Source organism: Coccidioides posadasii, chromosome 4 (genome assembly GCF_018416015.2).
Source record: "Coccidioides posadasii str. Silveira chromosome 4, complete sequence".
NCBI lineage: Eukaryota > Fungi > Ascomycota > Eurotiomycetes > Onygenales > Onygenaceae > Coccidioides > Coccidioides posadasii.
In genome coordinates, this window is record NC_089410.1 from 873,217 (window position 1) to 887,677 (window position 14,461).

The following is a 14,461-nucleotide window of genomic DNA, read 5'->3' on the forward strand; positions in this document are numbered from 1 at the left end:
TGACAATGGTGTTGACAGTTTGGCTGGCTGAAATTTCTTGATCACCATTTGGGCCAGCGATGCCTCACAGCTAAAATTGATATAGAGCTACGCTCAAAGCCTAGGATACCCAGCTCCTTGTTGGCCACCAACTCAGTTATCGGCACACCTTCATCAAATATCACCCGCATAGCCTGAAGGCAACATCACCCAGTTGCCACACTAGCAAGTTGCTATTTTTTGATATCATTCACTCAGAGTACCTTGTGAGCTTCACAACACTGCCTGCTTGAATGCTTTGACCTCACGTCGACAAAGTTAGCCATTGATAGAGGCTGGTTTGATCCGTGAAAGCTGCATCGTTGAAATGACCCCACAGGACAAAAGCTATTGCCTGCAATCTGCAATGTAAAGGTGCCCAATTCAAATTTATGAGATCCTTGCACAATCACCGCTTAGACCACATACCCAAACCAGCATACGTTGAGCAGCACACCATCTCAATTGCTTCCCTATCATTCTCGGGATCAATCTGTAGGTGCGGCCACACCTGGGAAGCCGGTGAAAAGTCGCGAATCAGGATTCATTTTGATAGGTTGTCACGAGCTGCCGGAGAGGGGTGATCTGGCAAGGGGCTTGTCACGGAAGGGAGGGGGCGCGAAGTGGAGATGAAAAATGATGGTACTGCGTTGTCAGTGCAGAGATTCCTTCTGGCCGAACCGAAGAACAGATCAGGGTATATAAACATGGTCGTGTCGCCTCCCGACCGCTCCTCTGTTGTTCACATCTCATCACTCGAGTCCCCAAGAGACACAAAAAACTACTTACTTTTCACTTGAATTATTTTGAAACACCGCATTTTTAATACCTCCTCAAGCCAACATGTCGCACAGCACCCTCGGTAACGGCGAGTGGCTCCTCAAAGGCAACAGCCTGTTCAGCGAGGATCGCTCCGTCGAGTTCAAGATGCAAGAAGACGGCAAGATTGCCGTGTACTGGGGTGGCCAGTGCCGTTTCCAGAACACCTCCCACCAGTCCTACAACATGAAAGGCATCAAGATGGAGAAAGACGGCGTCCTGCGCATGTAGTATGTTCATTTCCCCTCTCAGCTCTCTTCTTTCTCGCAGCTTGCAGGATGTTGTGCTTTCTGCTGGTGTGCCTTTCCAAGGCTGATAAAAGTTGTGTAGCGACGACAACGACAAGGTCGTCTGGGAAACCAAATTAGAGGGGGCCGGTGACAGCACCGTCATCTGCGCTGTCCAGAACGATGGAAACGTTGTTCTTTACAGGGGCACACCCATTTGGGCCAGCCACACACAGAAATAAACACCCACCGGGAAATAGACGGAAAATTCGATTACCGATGGGCGCATACGCATTGAGCCAAGTCAGCATCTCTCGTTAACAGGTTATTAAAGGGGCATGGATACCTAGCCACTCCATAGTTAGGACATGAATGGATATATTTGCTCGGATGCTGCTTTCCACCTCTGCCTTGTAGTGCAATTCTTTTAAGGAGTGTAGGATGAGCGGAGCACCGCTCGTATGAGCTTGATAACATGTAGTAACTATCAATGTGTTAAGGCGATAAATGGGATGGACTGCGGTCGATACCTTATACAAAAGGAGGAATATACAGTGTCAAGGCTGAAGATAGCCAAGGAATATATGATGCAAGCATAAAACATCACAAGACCTCAATAATAGGAAATCGAAGGGAGGGGTATATTTATATTGGCTATTGAACCTTGGTCAAAATAGACAAGCTCTTCGATCTAATGCTCATGAGCAGTCCACTGAACATAATACTCCTTAGGATATCTAATAGTCCTGAGATCTTCAGATATCGCCACTTTTCCTTCAGAAGGCTTTATAACTTATAACCACTAGGCCAAAAGGAAATTCCCGTTCGTGAACAGGGAATGAGTTGGCGCTGGCGGAATATCAGAAGTTCTTTCGCTCTCTTCTTAAAGGGGCGAAGTCACCATCACGTGATGCACCACCGTTACCGGTCGGGCATAAATTTCTCCGTTCCGTACTCTGTACGGAGACGAGTACGTTGGAAGCGATCCATCGATCCACCCATTTGGGCTGAACCTCCTGACTGGGTCCTTGGTGAGAATTCCACTGCTTCCTTGATCGAAATCTCTAGCTTAGATTGCAGAGAAAGGTTGTGATGGGTGTCGCGACGATATCCACTGTATATGCTATCAGCAGCAGGCGGGAGAAATAATTCGTTCGACGCTCGCCAGCTCATAGACAAACTGTGTTAATTTGTGTTTCTGACCATACCGGTTTGGCCGGGTTTTCCATACCGGGGGACCTGGGAGTGCTGTATGGACACTGGTGCGTAATTTCATTGCAAATGGAAGACAAGAATTGAGACAGCGTGGTGGCGCGCTGAGAGTCCTTCGCTTTATCACCATCGACCAAGGCTTGCGACTGCTCTTTCTTTTGCAGAGACCGAATGACGAGCTCCTTAAACTTGAGATTTGGTCTTTTTTCTTTTGATGATAGACCGAGGAAGGTTATTAGTTCGAGAGTGACGGCCAGGCGCTCCAGGGGCATGGACTGCGCTGAGCTCTAGTCCAACACGCCGGTTAAGTTAAAGTCGTCGTCAAAGATCATATTGCCAAAATGCGGATCCAGATGGCAGAGATAGAATGGCCCACGGATTCTATACTCGTTTATTACATGTGGAATCGTCTTCAACACCCAGCAGGCGGTGAGCCACTCTTCTGCGTCATCTGGATGCATCGATAATGCCGCTCGGTCTTCTTCTTGCCGTTGCATACAAAAATATTCCAGCGATGAGCTTGGAGCTGGATTCACAGGAACCAACTTCAGGCATTGATCGCCCAGTATCATCGCACTGAAAATGGCAGATGCAATCATAGGGCAGTCTTTAAAACTCAAAGAGCACGTTGGCAAACTGTTCGGCGACGTTTTGTCGGGATGCAACTGGCACTGCCATAGCTATCATCTCGTCCAAGGCATGACCCCCAAATATTCCATCAGCATGAATTGGGTACCCGAATGGTTTGTTCGTAAACTCCTTGTCGTCAAACATCTGTATGATCTGCAACAACCTTCATCGTAGCCACTTCGCCCAAGGAGCTGGTCTTCTCCCCCTCCAGGTCGTTGGGGTCATCTGCCACGTACTGGATTCGAGCGATCCAATACACGCCGTCAGAGAAGGGGACTTCAAAAACAACATCGTTAAATCCCCAGGGAAATCGCCCGGTATCAATTTGGCAGCTGATGCTCTGGACTAAATTCCAATGGCGCGCGCGAGCTTCAAGAGCCCGCCTTTTCAGGTATTCAAAGTTCGCGGAGGAGATATTCGCTTGCATTCGCTCATATTGCTCGGATTTGCGCTCAGGGTGAGCGAAGCCACTCCACTTGTCACTTGGACGCTCCATAAGTTATGTGAACTTTTCGAAGACGAAAAAACTAACTACGGAGTTTGAAAATCAATACCTAATTGTGGATAAATCACGATAAGTCGTCGCGGTCGAGATTATAAAGCTCAAGCCAGGGATTCGGGCGGGTTTCCAGCTTCAGAGAGCAAGCCTTGGCCGTAACGTTGAATAGCCGCGGGTAAACCTTTCGCAGGATAATGCGGCCACAGAGGCGACGGCTTATATTTATATGCGAACCAGTTAGAGAAGTCCCCATCAATCACGAATCCAGGTGTATGGGAGCCTGAGTCACACGGCCAAGCAAATCTAAGCCTTCGCTGTGATGCCTCCTTCAAGTGTGGGAGCCTTGAAAACCGCGGTTCTGTGAATACATTTCCAAAATACAATTCGATCGAAAGTAATGTATCCTCTCACTTGTGATTTTAATATGCAACAAGTACATATCAATCACTTCTGTTGTGCAAATGGGTATAGGCAGTGCTATTGCTTTGAAAAGGCATTTCTTTAATACCCGAGAGAGTGTGGTTCTATATCATGAGCGTTTATCGTACAGAGCTTCACAAAAACCAAAATCAGCCAAAGCAAGATCAGCGATCGCTCTGTAGATTCAAATTACACCTGCTTTTGATAGCCTGTTCTCATTGGAGGGAACCATATTCCAGGATGGAAGATGGTAAGGGCGAGAACAGAAATCGCAACCATTCTGTGAGGTAAGATTCCATGTAAGCTCGTGTCGAGGATTGATTTGGAATCTAAGAGCAGCTGATATGCAACTCTCCTTAGACGGGAGACATGAAGAGAAGGCTGGCGCTCTCCAGGCCCTTATGGGCGTTGACAAGCATAAAAGGGAAGAGAAAAGAAAGCAAACTTACGCTCCATCTAAAATTAAAAATTCTTTCTCATTTTGCATAAGTTCATTGCCCCATCCCCCAGCCATCTCCGGAATACTAAGCCGAATCAATCAGACCAAATTACATTTAAGAGTCAATTTCTTTTCGGAGATGTACCTACCGATAGATGCAACGGACAAGGACTGTGGTATATGCCAATATCTCCGCCCAGCAAAATATTTTAAAAGACTTCCAATGGCGTTGCTTTTCGGATAATTGCCCACGATCCGAGAATGCCCCTTTCCTGGAGGCTCGGAGAAAAAAATCTAAACCTAGAAATCCACAGACTGACATCGTCGCGACTTGAAAGGCGATTCCTGTAATTATGATACGATTTCCAATCTCCAGCTTATCTTGATCATTCCGCCCAGCTGCGGCAGCAACGCCTCCACCAATAGCCTGCAAGACGAGGGAGCAAACGTCGCAGGTGATGAATATCCAAGTGTAAAGTCGCGCAGGTATCCGAGAGTTCTCCGGGCCCAGGAAGAGAACGATATGCTTGAGAGTCAGATAGATGGCGGCAGCCACCAAGGTCGGTCCCAAGATGATAGTGACAATTTGGAGTTTGAATGGCCCAGACGCCCAAGGGTTATCGTTCATGAGTATTCGTCCGATGTAGCCGGCCATTTCCAACAACGCGCCCATCGCTAGCGCAATCATAAAGGTCCATGTTTTAAAGTAGACGCCGAATCCAAGCTGGAAGAGAGAAGTGACACCATAGAAGACAGCGAAGATGATATTTGCTGCAAGATGGGGGTAGTAACCATAGGTAGTGGCTTCCACGGGGCAGACTGGGCTAACCTCCGTGCAATCGGCAAAATCCCTCACCATCTTGTAGAGGATGCCGCGGATGAGAGTAGAATTCGATATAAGAAATTATCGAGGATTCGCTCTGGGGGACAGATGCAACTCCTTAAGCACAATACCAGCGGACATGCTTAAGTGAAGAGAGAACTAGACGATGACAGAAAGCTGAGACAGTGAAACGAGCGCAAAACGATATACATCGCCTTCTGAGAACGACAAGCGAGAGAGCACGAGTCAGATGTAACTTTACTTGACCTCGCTCTCGCTCCCGCTTCCGCTCCCGTTCTCGCTCTCGCTCTCGCGACCCAAGCTCCTCCGGCCCCCACTGGCGAACCAGGCCTCAGTCTGATTTGCTCGCGGGCCATCTTCTGGGGGTCGCATTAGTAATCTGGGATGGCATAACTTGTGTAGCAAGGATAGTTTTTCTTCATCGGAAGTGGAGAAGTCCCCGACTCCGAAACCAGGATCTATGTCGGCGAGGCTGGATTTTGGAGACGTTGAAGATTGTGAGAAGAGGTTGTTGGGCGGAGTGAACCGTCACCGGGTTTTGGTTGGAGCCAACAAGGCTTGGCGCGCGGATGCCTATGGACTTCACCTCGAGCGACCTCGTTGTCGTATTCTCGCACCAGCGAAGACCTGAGCGTGGACGGAGAATTCCAGTGCTTGATTCCTTGGAGAAAGATGGTGACTGCCGGGTAAACGGCGACGTCTTCACAGGAGGAAAGTCACGATACTTCCCGCCCGGCCATGCCGCCCCGACGACCGCATAAGAAATCCCGGAATGGGTGCGACCAATGTAAGAAACGAAGAGTAAAGGTAAGGTAAGGGAAAAGATACAGATCTGTAACCATATTTGCCTTGTTTCAGCTTCCTGCCATTTAAATCATGGCCGGTCCAATATCCCTTTTGACAGTGCATGTTGGTTGGACGTCACGCTCAATCCCACGCCGCCATTGATTCCCCAAAAAAAAAAAAAAAAAAAAAAAAAAAAAAAAGCCATATATGCTTCGTTTTTGCCTTCTCTATTTCTTTAGCGCCATTCCGTCCACTCAGGCGGCATCAGCTAACCTCATTTGCTAGTGTGATGAAAACGGACCACCTTGTTTACAGTGTGCCCGGAGGGAGCTGCCCTGCGACTATTCTCGTGCTGTCAAACGCAGCGCCCCGAACCCAGCAACCAGCCTCGCTAGACCTATCGAAGGGCCATGCTACGAACCCTCGCTTCCCTCAAACTCACTCTCGCCAGTTAGCGCGAGCCCGTTTGCGCGGAAGACCGCATTACGGGATCTAGAACTGATGCACAAGTTCTCCACAGAGACATACAAAAGTCTTTCCATCGAGGATTCAGAAGAACATGTGTGGCAGATGGTCCTGCCGCGGAAAGCTCTAGGATATGATTTTCTCATGAATGGCATGCTAGCCCTGGCTTCCTTGCATATCGCAACCAGCTTGTCCCCCCCAGCAGCATTGTCTTACATTGATACCGCGCTCGAGTACTACAACATGGCAATTGCACCGTTTCGACAGGCCCTAGATAACATAACGCCTGTGAATTGCGAGCCTGTACTCGCCCATTCAGTGATAACCACCGCTTTGGGAATCGCTCTCCCGCAGATGACCGCAGACCACGAACAAGGGAGCAGTATGACGGAAAACATTATTTTCGTCTTTGAACTACTCCAGGGAGCTGGGAATATATTCAAAATCACTAGATCATGGCTTCGTGAAGGAACAATCTTTGCATCCAAATCTGACTTTTGGGCCCGACCGGCAGCAGATCGTCTCGACGACGATAAGGAATTGGCTCTTAAGCGCCTCGCTTGTCTGAATGACGATACGCTGGATACAGCGAATCCGGAAAAGCACCGTATTAACCAGGACGCTATCAGCTTGCTGCATCGCTGCTTTCGCCGTTTCACCCTGAGCTCCACCATCGACGCGGTCCTGGCCTGGTTGGCCATGGTTGATAAAGATTTTGTCGTTGCGGTGCAGCGTCGAGAACCGCTGCCTGTGTTGATTTTAATGCATTGGGGCGTGCTCTTGCATGAACTTGACGGCCGACGATGGTGGGCGAGGAATTCAGGTAAGGCGCTGATTTTTGAGCTGTCGACGGCCATTGAGCCCCAGGGCGTCCAGTGGGAGGAAGCACTTCACTGGCCACAGCGCTCGATTGGTTCATAGCTCAGGTGGTTCTGTATATCTGTATATACCTATGCTAAGGAGGCATGTCGTCCAGAGGAATGATCTTGTTGACTATTCTTGGGAGCGATACTGCACGTTATCTACGAAGTGGCGGTTCTTTGCTGATATAATGAATTCATCGATAGTTTTTTAAATATCCCAAGGGTTTGTATCGTCACTCGAATCTTCCATTCATCAGTCAGTGCCGTGTCGGCGTCTCGATCGCCCCTTGAACCGCACCTTGGCGGATCTTGCCGTTTGTGTCGCGTCATTTCACCAACGATGCGGCATCTCCGATGAGAGTCGAAACAGCTTTTGTAAATATACGAGTCGTACAGAAACTCACTTCTCTCCAGCTAGTGTTTGGCCATCACTATGGCTAACTATCGTTGGACCGAGGGTCAGCTGGGTCCGCCACCCTTGGCTGCTTTAGTACTAAATGCAGTTCCGACAACTCCCCCAAGCTCCTTGTTCTCACTGGAATCAAACTCGTTCGTAAATCTCAATCTTTTGAGGTTTTACAAGGTGGAGAAAACTCCCAAACAAGTTAAAAAGATGCATATATATCCGGAGTTTTATCCGAGCAACTATCCTAACTAAAACAGGGAATGGCCCCGCAAAACGAGAAGGACAGCAACGTGTTCATTCGCTTATGCCGCCCTACGCCAATTGGTGGGCTGGTCGAAAGCGGGCTCTTGGTATTTGTATAAAGTGCGGGTCAAGGCACTGACAGAGAGTCGAAATACCCGCGAGGAAGCAAAGGCTTGATATACCCTCTTGAAACAAAGGACTCCTTTCTTTCAACCTACCTTAGCCATACCCAGGGAGAGCAGAGATACAATACGATGGTATCCCTTGAACAGGCTTTCGAAGAGGCCTGTAACACCGGCAAAATCCCACATGCTGTGCTCGCATCTTCGAACAAGGACGGTATGGGGAACAGAAACTAGGCTTCGCGCCAATGAATTTTCCCGAACAAACTAGTTTGCTGATATAGTTACACCCATGTCTTCTCATCAGAGAGCTTCACGAACCTCAGAGCGTTCGGTTTCAAAACTCTCTCCGAAGAATCCAAACAAGCCATCAAAAATGATGATATCATGATGATCTTCTCATTGACAAAACTCATGACTTCAATCGCAGTTTTGCAATGTGTCGAACGTGGCTTGATCCAGCTAGACGATGACGTCGCTCAGATATTGCCTGATTTGGCAGCATTGGAGATTCTGGAGGGCCACAATTCCGACACAAGAGAATGGATCTTAAGAAAGAGGAAGAATGCGATTAATCTGTGATCAGTTGAAGTACTAAATTATCTGATAATAAAACTATCTCATCTAACAATCTACGCGGTGAGTATTATACAGCCATCTTCTTACTCACTCATCCGGCCTCATTTACGAGGGCATGAGTCCCCTGCATCGACAATATAACAAAGCTATGGGCTGACCGAAGGCCTTGGACTGTCCCACCATCACAACCCGTTACACCAGTCCTCTCCTTTTCGAGCCTGGGACCAACTGGGGGTAGGGAACCGGCCTCGACTGGGCGGGTTTGCTCGTCGCGCGTCTGACAAAAATGAGTCTTGAAGAATACATGAAAGAACAAATCTGGAGTCCCCTGGGAATTCACGATGCAACATTTTGAAGAATCTAGATCTCAACAAGCGTCTTGCTGAGATGGCTCTTCGTGACCCCCCCGCCGTTGCTGACGCCAAGGGGAAAATTATTCCTTATGCCGGACCTTCTATGCTTGGAACCTACACTGAAGAAATGGGTGGGCAGATTTACTTCCATACCATCGTACGTGAAGATTTTAAAGAGCATTCTTGTTGATGACGGCAAGCTGCTGAGTCAGAGAATGGTAGAAATGATGTTCACGCCTCAGCTCTCATCCCAAAGCCGAGAAGCTATTCAAAAATTATTTAGTATCAGAGAACCCAGCAGGAACTATATTGCAGAATATATTGACACTGCTCCATATGACTGGGGATTGGGAGGTATGTTGACGTTGGACAACATTGGCTGGGGAAGACGCAAAGAAACTATTACATAGAGTGGATTACCAAATTTGTTTTGGGTACTCCGTACATATAGAATTTTGTTAAAGGTTGGGTCTCATCAGGATAGATTAGTTGAACTGATATCCTTGCTTTTTGCAGTTCATCAACCGCGAAGCCAATCTCTGCGGTGTTTACGGTGGGCAAATGCTCATGAATGGTGATCCACAGACGTTTGATATGATCTCATTATTCCAGAGAACGATATATGAGCGTGCATCTACAGCATAACTTGGCATTATTAATGCAGAACTTTTGCTCTCGCAAATGACAATATTGACTCGCAACCGATACAAGGTGTCATTCTCTAAGAACCGAGAGGGAATGGTTGGGAATTGATGGTGGCGACTGTGGAGGTCCTGGCAGCGTAGACTGTGAATCGCAGCTGTTAGGATACCTCAGCTAGTCGCATCTAGAGCTCAGCATCATAGCATTGGATGGTATGAAACGGGGCTCGCCGTCCGCATAGCTCATTGCGTACCAGTCTCCCTGGTTGTAGCTCTTAACTCTGGGAGCATCAAAATTATTCTTCATCAGAGTAACATAGCCCAGTTCCTGCCAACCTCTTGGTTTCAGCAAGGTGTTCCCTTGTGTCCCTTCACACCCCCTGTGCCCTATAGCTGTCTTCCAGCCACATATTGTCCAGTTTATGTTTCAGACACCTCATGGCCTCAGCACATACCAGAGCTGCTTTGTGATCAGCTTCAATTTCTGAAATGCACTCCTTTGAAAAAGCTTGGACGAATGTATTCCGATCCTTGACGTCGTCATCGGGCATGAATATAACTGGGTACTCCGTACTCCGTAGATGGGCCGTTAACTGTTCGTGTTTCCAGACAGCCACAAAACGGCGATGCCAAAACAGCGCGCACGTTTTCTTGGCTGTGGTAAAATGGCCTGGCAGGAGTATTCTCGACAGGGCAAGCCGTGGCAAACCGAACCTCGCCATAAGGAAGGTTAGGGTTCGGGCCATCGGGGGAACGTTTCCCCTGATCCCTGAACTTTAACGCGTCATTCGGCCATGTGTGTTCGCGTTATCCTACCGTGATATCACTTCTACCCAGGCGTATGGGTACGGCCTATCCATGATGATAGTATAATTGCAGCGTTTGGCGATTGGATATTATCACCAAGGCAGCTCTAGGCCGACTCGATTACTCCTTACGGAGGAGACGCTGGAGAAATTCAACCATATTCATATTCCTGACTCAAGCCACGGCTTCTCAATGAACCTTTCATCCATCATGATGACGTATCTCTGGAAAGAGAGTTAGCTTCACCTATGTATCGCGAAGTACTTGACCTCTCCCTCGCTCTTTTGTTCTGGCCACCTTCGCGACATGCCAATTAGGTATCCGCTTACTTTGAACCTCATTGATCGGTCGGATAGGCCCGAAACACACATCTCTCCTGGTGCTCCACTAATGTAGCATAGCCACATAGGTTCCATCTCTCAGCCCAAGCCGGAATTCCTGATGTTTCAAGGTGAGAGAGAGTGTGGGAACCTCATTGGCAAAACCGTTGGCCAAATGCGTGGATCCGCGTTCCCCCACACCGATCATCATTGTCCATCATAGCACTTTCTCCACTCACATTCACTGGGTAATTCTGTGCATTCAGCCAACTTGAAGCTGCTGCCTAGACACATAGGTCAAATGCCCAGATGAGTACAAGATACAGAGTACACTTCATTCCTATCTCACGCAGCAGACTGAGACCACAGAATGGCACAGGGTTTAGTTACAGGAATCCACTCCTAGCCCACCTTTTCAGGAACTCAGAGGTATATCACAAAGCATACCCCGCATTGCATAACTTCTTCTTGGTGGTGGTATGTATCCCGGCCAAGATCAATCAGATGTTAGGAGCTCAAGCTTCACATAAACACCGATGCTAAGGACAGACTTCTTTACCAATAATAACAGGTTCAACTAGTCCACCCAACTTCCTTGGAACGCGCCGCACGAACGAGAGACCGTATGCTGTGGGGAATTCCAAACACCCCCTCACTACGGATTACAATTGCCATGTTATGCGGTTTTGCCGGCAGGATTTTCAGAAATCCCCAGGGTAAAATAAGATGTCCACCCGTTTGCTCTTGCTGATTCTGGGGGAAATGACAATGGCTGGAGGGAATTAAATGTTGGACTTCAAGCATGCTAAGCAGAAATATTCCATTAATGATCATCCCCTTGTTATTGAAGGGACTACTAACATTTTTTTTTCCTTGACCCCCTAGTATGTTACTGGCAGCTCAGTTGCACCGTGTCCATGGCCTTAGATCTGCCTCCAGAAGCGGAATACTGAAGTGGAAATGTCTCACTCGACTTCGTGTAAGCTGGAATGGGATCTCGGCTGAAATTTTTGACACGGGATCCCACAGGCCACATCTTTAGTGAAATGGATTTGGAGCGGAGTAAAATATTCAAGGATAGCTCTTTGGAATGAGGCTGAGAATATTAGCTACAATGTTACATTTGACAATTTGAATCCCAAGTTCTTCGTATTTGTCAGTTTCACAGTATCGCAGCCTCATACAAAAGCACCGAGAAATGACCAGAATTTTACTGTAAGTATATGCAAGGTGTGGCCTCAAGGAGGATGGGGAGAATTTGATGCATTATCATTTGATTCACTGATGATTACGCATTGGATGAATATCAGGTATTCTGGGGTTCAACATCAGCGATACCACCTAGGGACTTGGGTCACGAGAGGGATTTCTATTTCGGCCGAGTTGTATAGCGGTATTCTCAACGCAACACCGAAGCCAAGCATGAAAGCCACGCAATATCTCTGCCTCCCAGGTTCTTAGCGCAGCGGCTACTCTTATTATTGCTTGTTATTCAACATCCATGTCTAGCGCGTTGAACTTCACTCTTTCGATCGTTTTCTACTTTTAAAGTAGGAAACCAAAGACCAGAAAGCCTAATAATCCTTTTCATATTGTAACTGGAATCTAATAGAGCCATGCAAACTTATTTCCATATGCGCAAACTTGCCAAATGCAGTCTTCTGTCATGGACGGACAGTAGACGTAGTTTCCTCCATATGATCATTGTTAGAAGGCTGAATTGATCCCATGACATTGAGCTCCTCATCGATTTTGTCGTAACCCCGGAACACCAACCAGAATATTGGGGCACCAACAATCATCACCACTGCTAATCCCGTATATAGATACAATATCTTTGGGTTCTGCGCAAGTGGCGAGAGAGCTATGCCAAATGCAGATCCAATGCCTGCGGTTACCTGTCGCAATGCTTGCACCAAACTGCGCATGTCCTGCGGTGCTTTGGAGTAGCTGTACTCAGATAAGGTTGCAAATCCCAGAATCTCCGCACATGCTAGCAGGATGTATATGGGTGTTTGCGCCCAGACACTGATATCGTTGGGTATACTGCCGTTCTTCGAATCTGGACAAGCAAGCGGGTGGTCGTAACATGGTCCCCTCATATATATCAACTTTTGTAATCCTGCGGTAAAAGCCATCGCGGTACTCATTGTAACAAATGCTGAAGTCATGCGAGCAATAGGTCCAAATGCAATTCCATGCTTTTGAAGTGTAGGATAGAGAAACTTTTGTATTACTGGGCCCAGAAGAACACAAGCGATGGCATTGAGTGCCTGAACCATATCATTTGGGATTCCACCCAGCCGTGTCTGACCAGCTTGGGAGACCAAATTGTTTGTGATTTGGCTTGTACATAAGTAGAATGGTACAAAGCACGCCCTGGCTAAAATGTTAGCAAGTGACATACAAGACAAGGCTTGCGAAGTGACAAACATGACTTTACAGGCTATGAGACCCCTTTTCATCTCTGAGACAAATTGGTCATCCCATTCAACCTCCCTTCCATACTTCTCTGCTTGAAATGCTGGTTTTGCTGCATCTAATCGAAATCGCTCTCGGGCCGAACATGCAATGACTTTTGCTGCCTGTGGCAGGACGTTCCCCTGTGGCGAGAGCTTGACTTTCCTGTATCAGGATGATGCTTGGGCGGAGGTTAGGTTCTAAAAACTTACCAAATTTCTTCTGCCAAAACAGCATCAGAGGAATCGAAATCCAGACTGAGCACAATGGCAGGAGGTAAGATGCCCAGAAATCAACAGCTTTCTCCAAATAAGTTGAAGCAATCAGGGACAGGCCAGCAATATTGGTGAACCTTACAATCACATTAGTTGGGTACATGCTTCCGCAACCTGAGGCATTCCTCACCAGTAGAGAACATTATATATATATTGAAGGGTCAGCGTTCGATCTGCAATGAGTCTTTCACCATTTTTCGTGACTATCAACTGTGGAGCTGAGACTGTATATTGATCACCTGTCAAAATAGAGAATTAGTTTAATGAACCTTAAGGGATTGATTTCAATTACCTATGAAAGGAGAGACAGTGGCTCTGACACCACCTGTTCCAAGTCCCAGAAAAACCATAGAAAGTGCCAATCCAGCAATTTTGATGGAATCCTTTGTCACATATGGAAGTGAGGTAACAAAAAGCACTAAACACCCACAAACATTAAGCCTATCAAGAAGTCAATTTCAGCTAGCATACGAGACGAAAGAGGAACCCACGAAAAACTGATGCACAATGTTTTGTAACGTCCTAGCCATGCATCTGAGAGAATAGCGAATGGTAGAGGAGACAAAAACGAGAAGAAAGCGAACGCATTGGATATATTTGTAGCGGTTGCTTGACCAAGTCCCAGAACACCTGGGACAGCAATACTGCCACGATCATTTTGTATGTAATTCTCTACAGAATGTTAGTACTCGGCTGATATCATGGCTGAATAGCTTGGTACTTACGCCATGGAGCTGTGATAGCATAGAATGTAAACCTTTCTGCTGCAGCGGCTACAAGGGCCACCCAGACAACATCTGGCACTGAGTCAACAACATGCCGTAAATTCTCGACTTCATCTTCAGTTGCTTCACGCTTTTCATATTGTGTTGGCTGAGTATCCATATCATCAACAAGACCTAAGCACAAACACTTTGGTGGGTGTCTATTGTTTGAAAAAATATCAAAGCTCTTGCAAGTCTCTAGAAGCATAAAACTACAACAAATTGTGTGATGGAAGAGATGGGGGAGGTAGCCAGTAGCGCTTTTACAT

General features: G+C 47.2%; 7 protein-coding genes across 9 annotated transcripts; 4 read left to right on the forward strand and 3 right to left on the reverse strand.

The window, feature by feature from the left end:
* Positions 1 to 861: 861 nt before the first annotated feature.
* D8B26_007189 (uncharacterized protein) lies at positions 862 to 1,306 on the forward strand (the record flags this gene model as incomplete). Its single annotated transcript, XM_003072022.2, has 2 exons — positions 862 to 1,067; positions 1,168 to 1,306. The coding sequence occupies 2 exons, from the start codon at positions 862 to 864 to the stop codon at positions 1,304 to 1,306; spliced, it is 345 nt and encodes a 114-aa protein (XP_003072068.1).
* Positions 1,307 to 3,042: 1,736 nt separating this feature from the next.
* D8B26_007190 (uncharacterized protein) lies at positions 3,043 to 3,402 on the reverse strand (the record flags this gene model as incomplete). Its single annotated transcript, XM_066125456.1, has 1 exon — positions 3,043 to 3,402. The coding sequence occupies one exon, from the start codon at positions 3,400 to 3,402 to the stop codon at positions 3,043 to 3,045; it is 360 nt and encodes a 119-aa protein (XP_065981538.1).
* A 612-nt stretch (positions 3,403 to 4,014) lies between these two features.
* On the reverse strand, positions 4,015 to 5,123 carry D8B26_007191 (uncharacterized protein; the record flags this gene model as incomplete). The annotated part of the gene is made up of 3 exons (XM_003072023.2): positions 4,015 to 4,105; positions 4,275 to 4,349; positions 4,414 to 5,123. The coding sequence occupies 3 exons, from the start codon at positions 5,121 to 5,123 to the stop codon at positions 4,015 to 4,017; spliced, it is 876 nt and encodes a 291-aa protein (XP_003072069.2).
* Positions 5,124 to 5,490: 367 nt separating this feature from the next.
* D8B26_007192 (uncharacterized protein) lies at positions 5,491 to 7,451 on the forward strand. 3 transcript variants are annotated; one of them, XM_066125457.1, is made up of 3 exons: positions 5,491 to 5,920; positions 6,180 to 7,182; positions 7,427 to 7,451. In XM_066125457.1, the coding sequence occupies exons 2-3, from the start codon at positions 6,396 to 6,398 to the stop codon at positions 7,432 to 7,434; spliced, it is 795 nt and encodes a 264-aa protein (XP_065981539.1). In that variant the 5' UTR covers positions 5,491 to 5,920; positions 6,180 to 6,395; the 3' UTR covers positions 7,435 to 7,451. The 3 variants fall into 3 exon arrangements, with proteins under 3 accessions (XP_065981539.1, XP_065981540.1, XP_003072070.1); XM_066125458.1 differs by lacking the exon at positions 7,427 to 7,451 and having other exon boundaries at positions 6,180 to 7,399; XM_003072024.2 differs by lacking the exon at positions 7,427 to 7,451 and having other exon boundaries at positions 5,491 to 5,915; positions 6,180 to 7,399.
* A 674-nt stretch (positions 7,452 to 8,125) lies between these two features.
* D8B26_007193 (uncharacterized protein) lies at positions 8,126 to 8,575 on the forward strand (the record flags this gene model as incomplete). Its single annotated transcript, XM_066125459.1, has 2 exons — positions 8,126 to 8,210; positions 8,301 to 8,575. 2 exons carry the CDS (start codon positions 8,126 to 8,128, stop codon positions 8,573 to 8,575), a joined length of 360 nt encoding a protein of 119 aa, XP_065981541.1.
* A 384-nt stretch (positions 8,576 to 8,959) lies between these two features.
* On the forward strand, positions 8,960 to 9,570 carry D8B26_007194 (uncharacterized protein; the record flags this gene model as incomplete). Its single annotated transcript, XM_066125460.1, has 2 exons — positions 8,960 to 9,082; positions 9,442 to 9,570. The coding sequence occupies 2 exons, from the start codon at positions 8,960 to 8,962 to the stop codon at positions 9,568 to 9,570; spliced, it is 252 nt and encodes an 83-aa protein (XP_065981542.1).
* A 2,787-nt stretch (positions 9,571 to 12,357) lies between these two features.
* Positions 12,358 to 14,313, reverse strand: D8B26_007195 (uncharacterized protein; the record flags this gene model as incomplete). Its single annotated transcript, XM_003072026.2, has 7 exons — positions 12,358 to 13,072; positions 13,127 to 13,313; positions 13,366 to 13,505; positions 13,559 to 13,667; positions 13,721 to 13,869; positions 13,920 to 14,100; positions 14,154 to 14,313. The coding sequence occupies 7 exons, from the start codon at positions 14,311 to 14,313 to the stop codon at positions 12,358 to 12,360; spliced, it is 1,641 nt and encodes a 546-aa protein (XP_003072072.2).
* Positions 14,314 to 14,461: the final 148 nt, after the last annotated feature.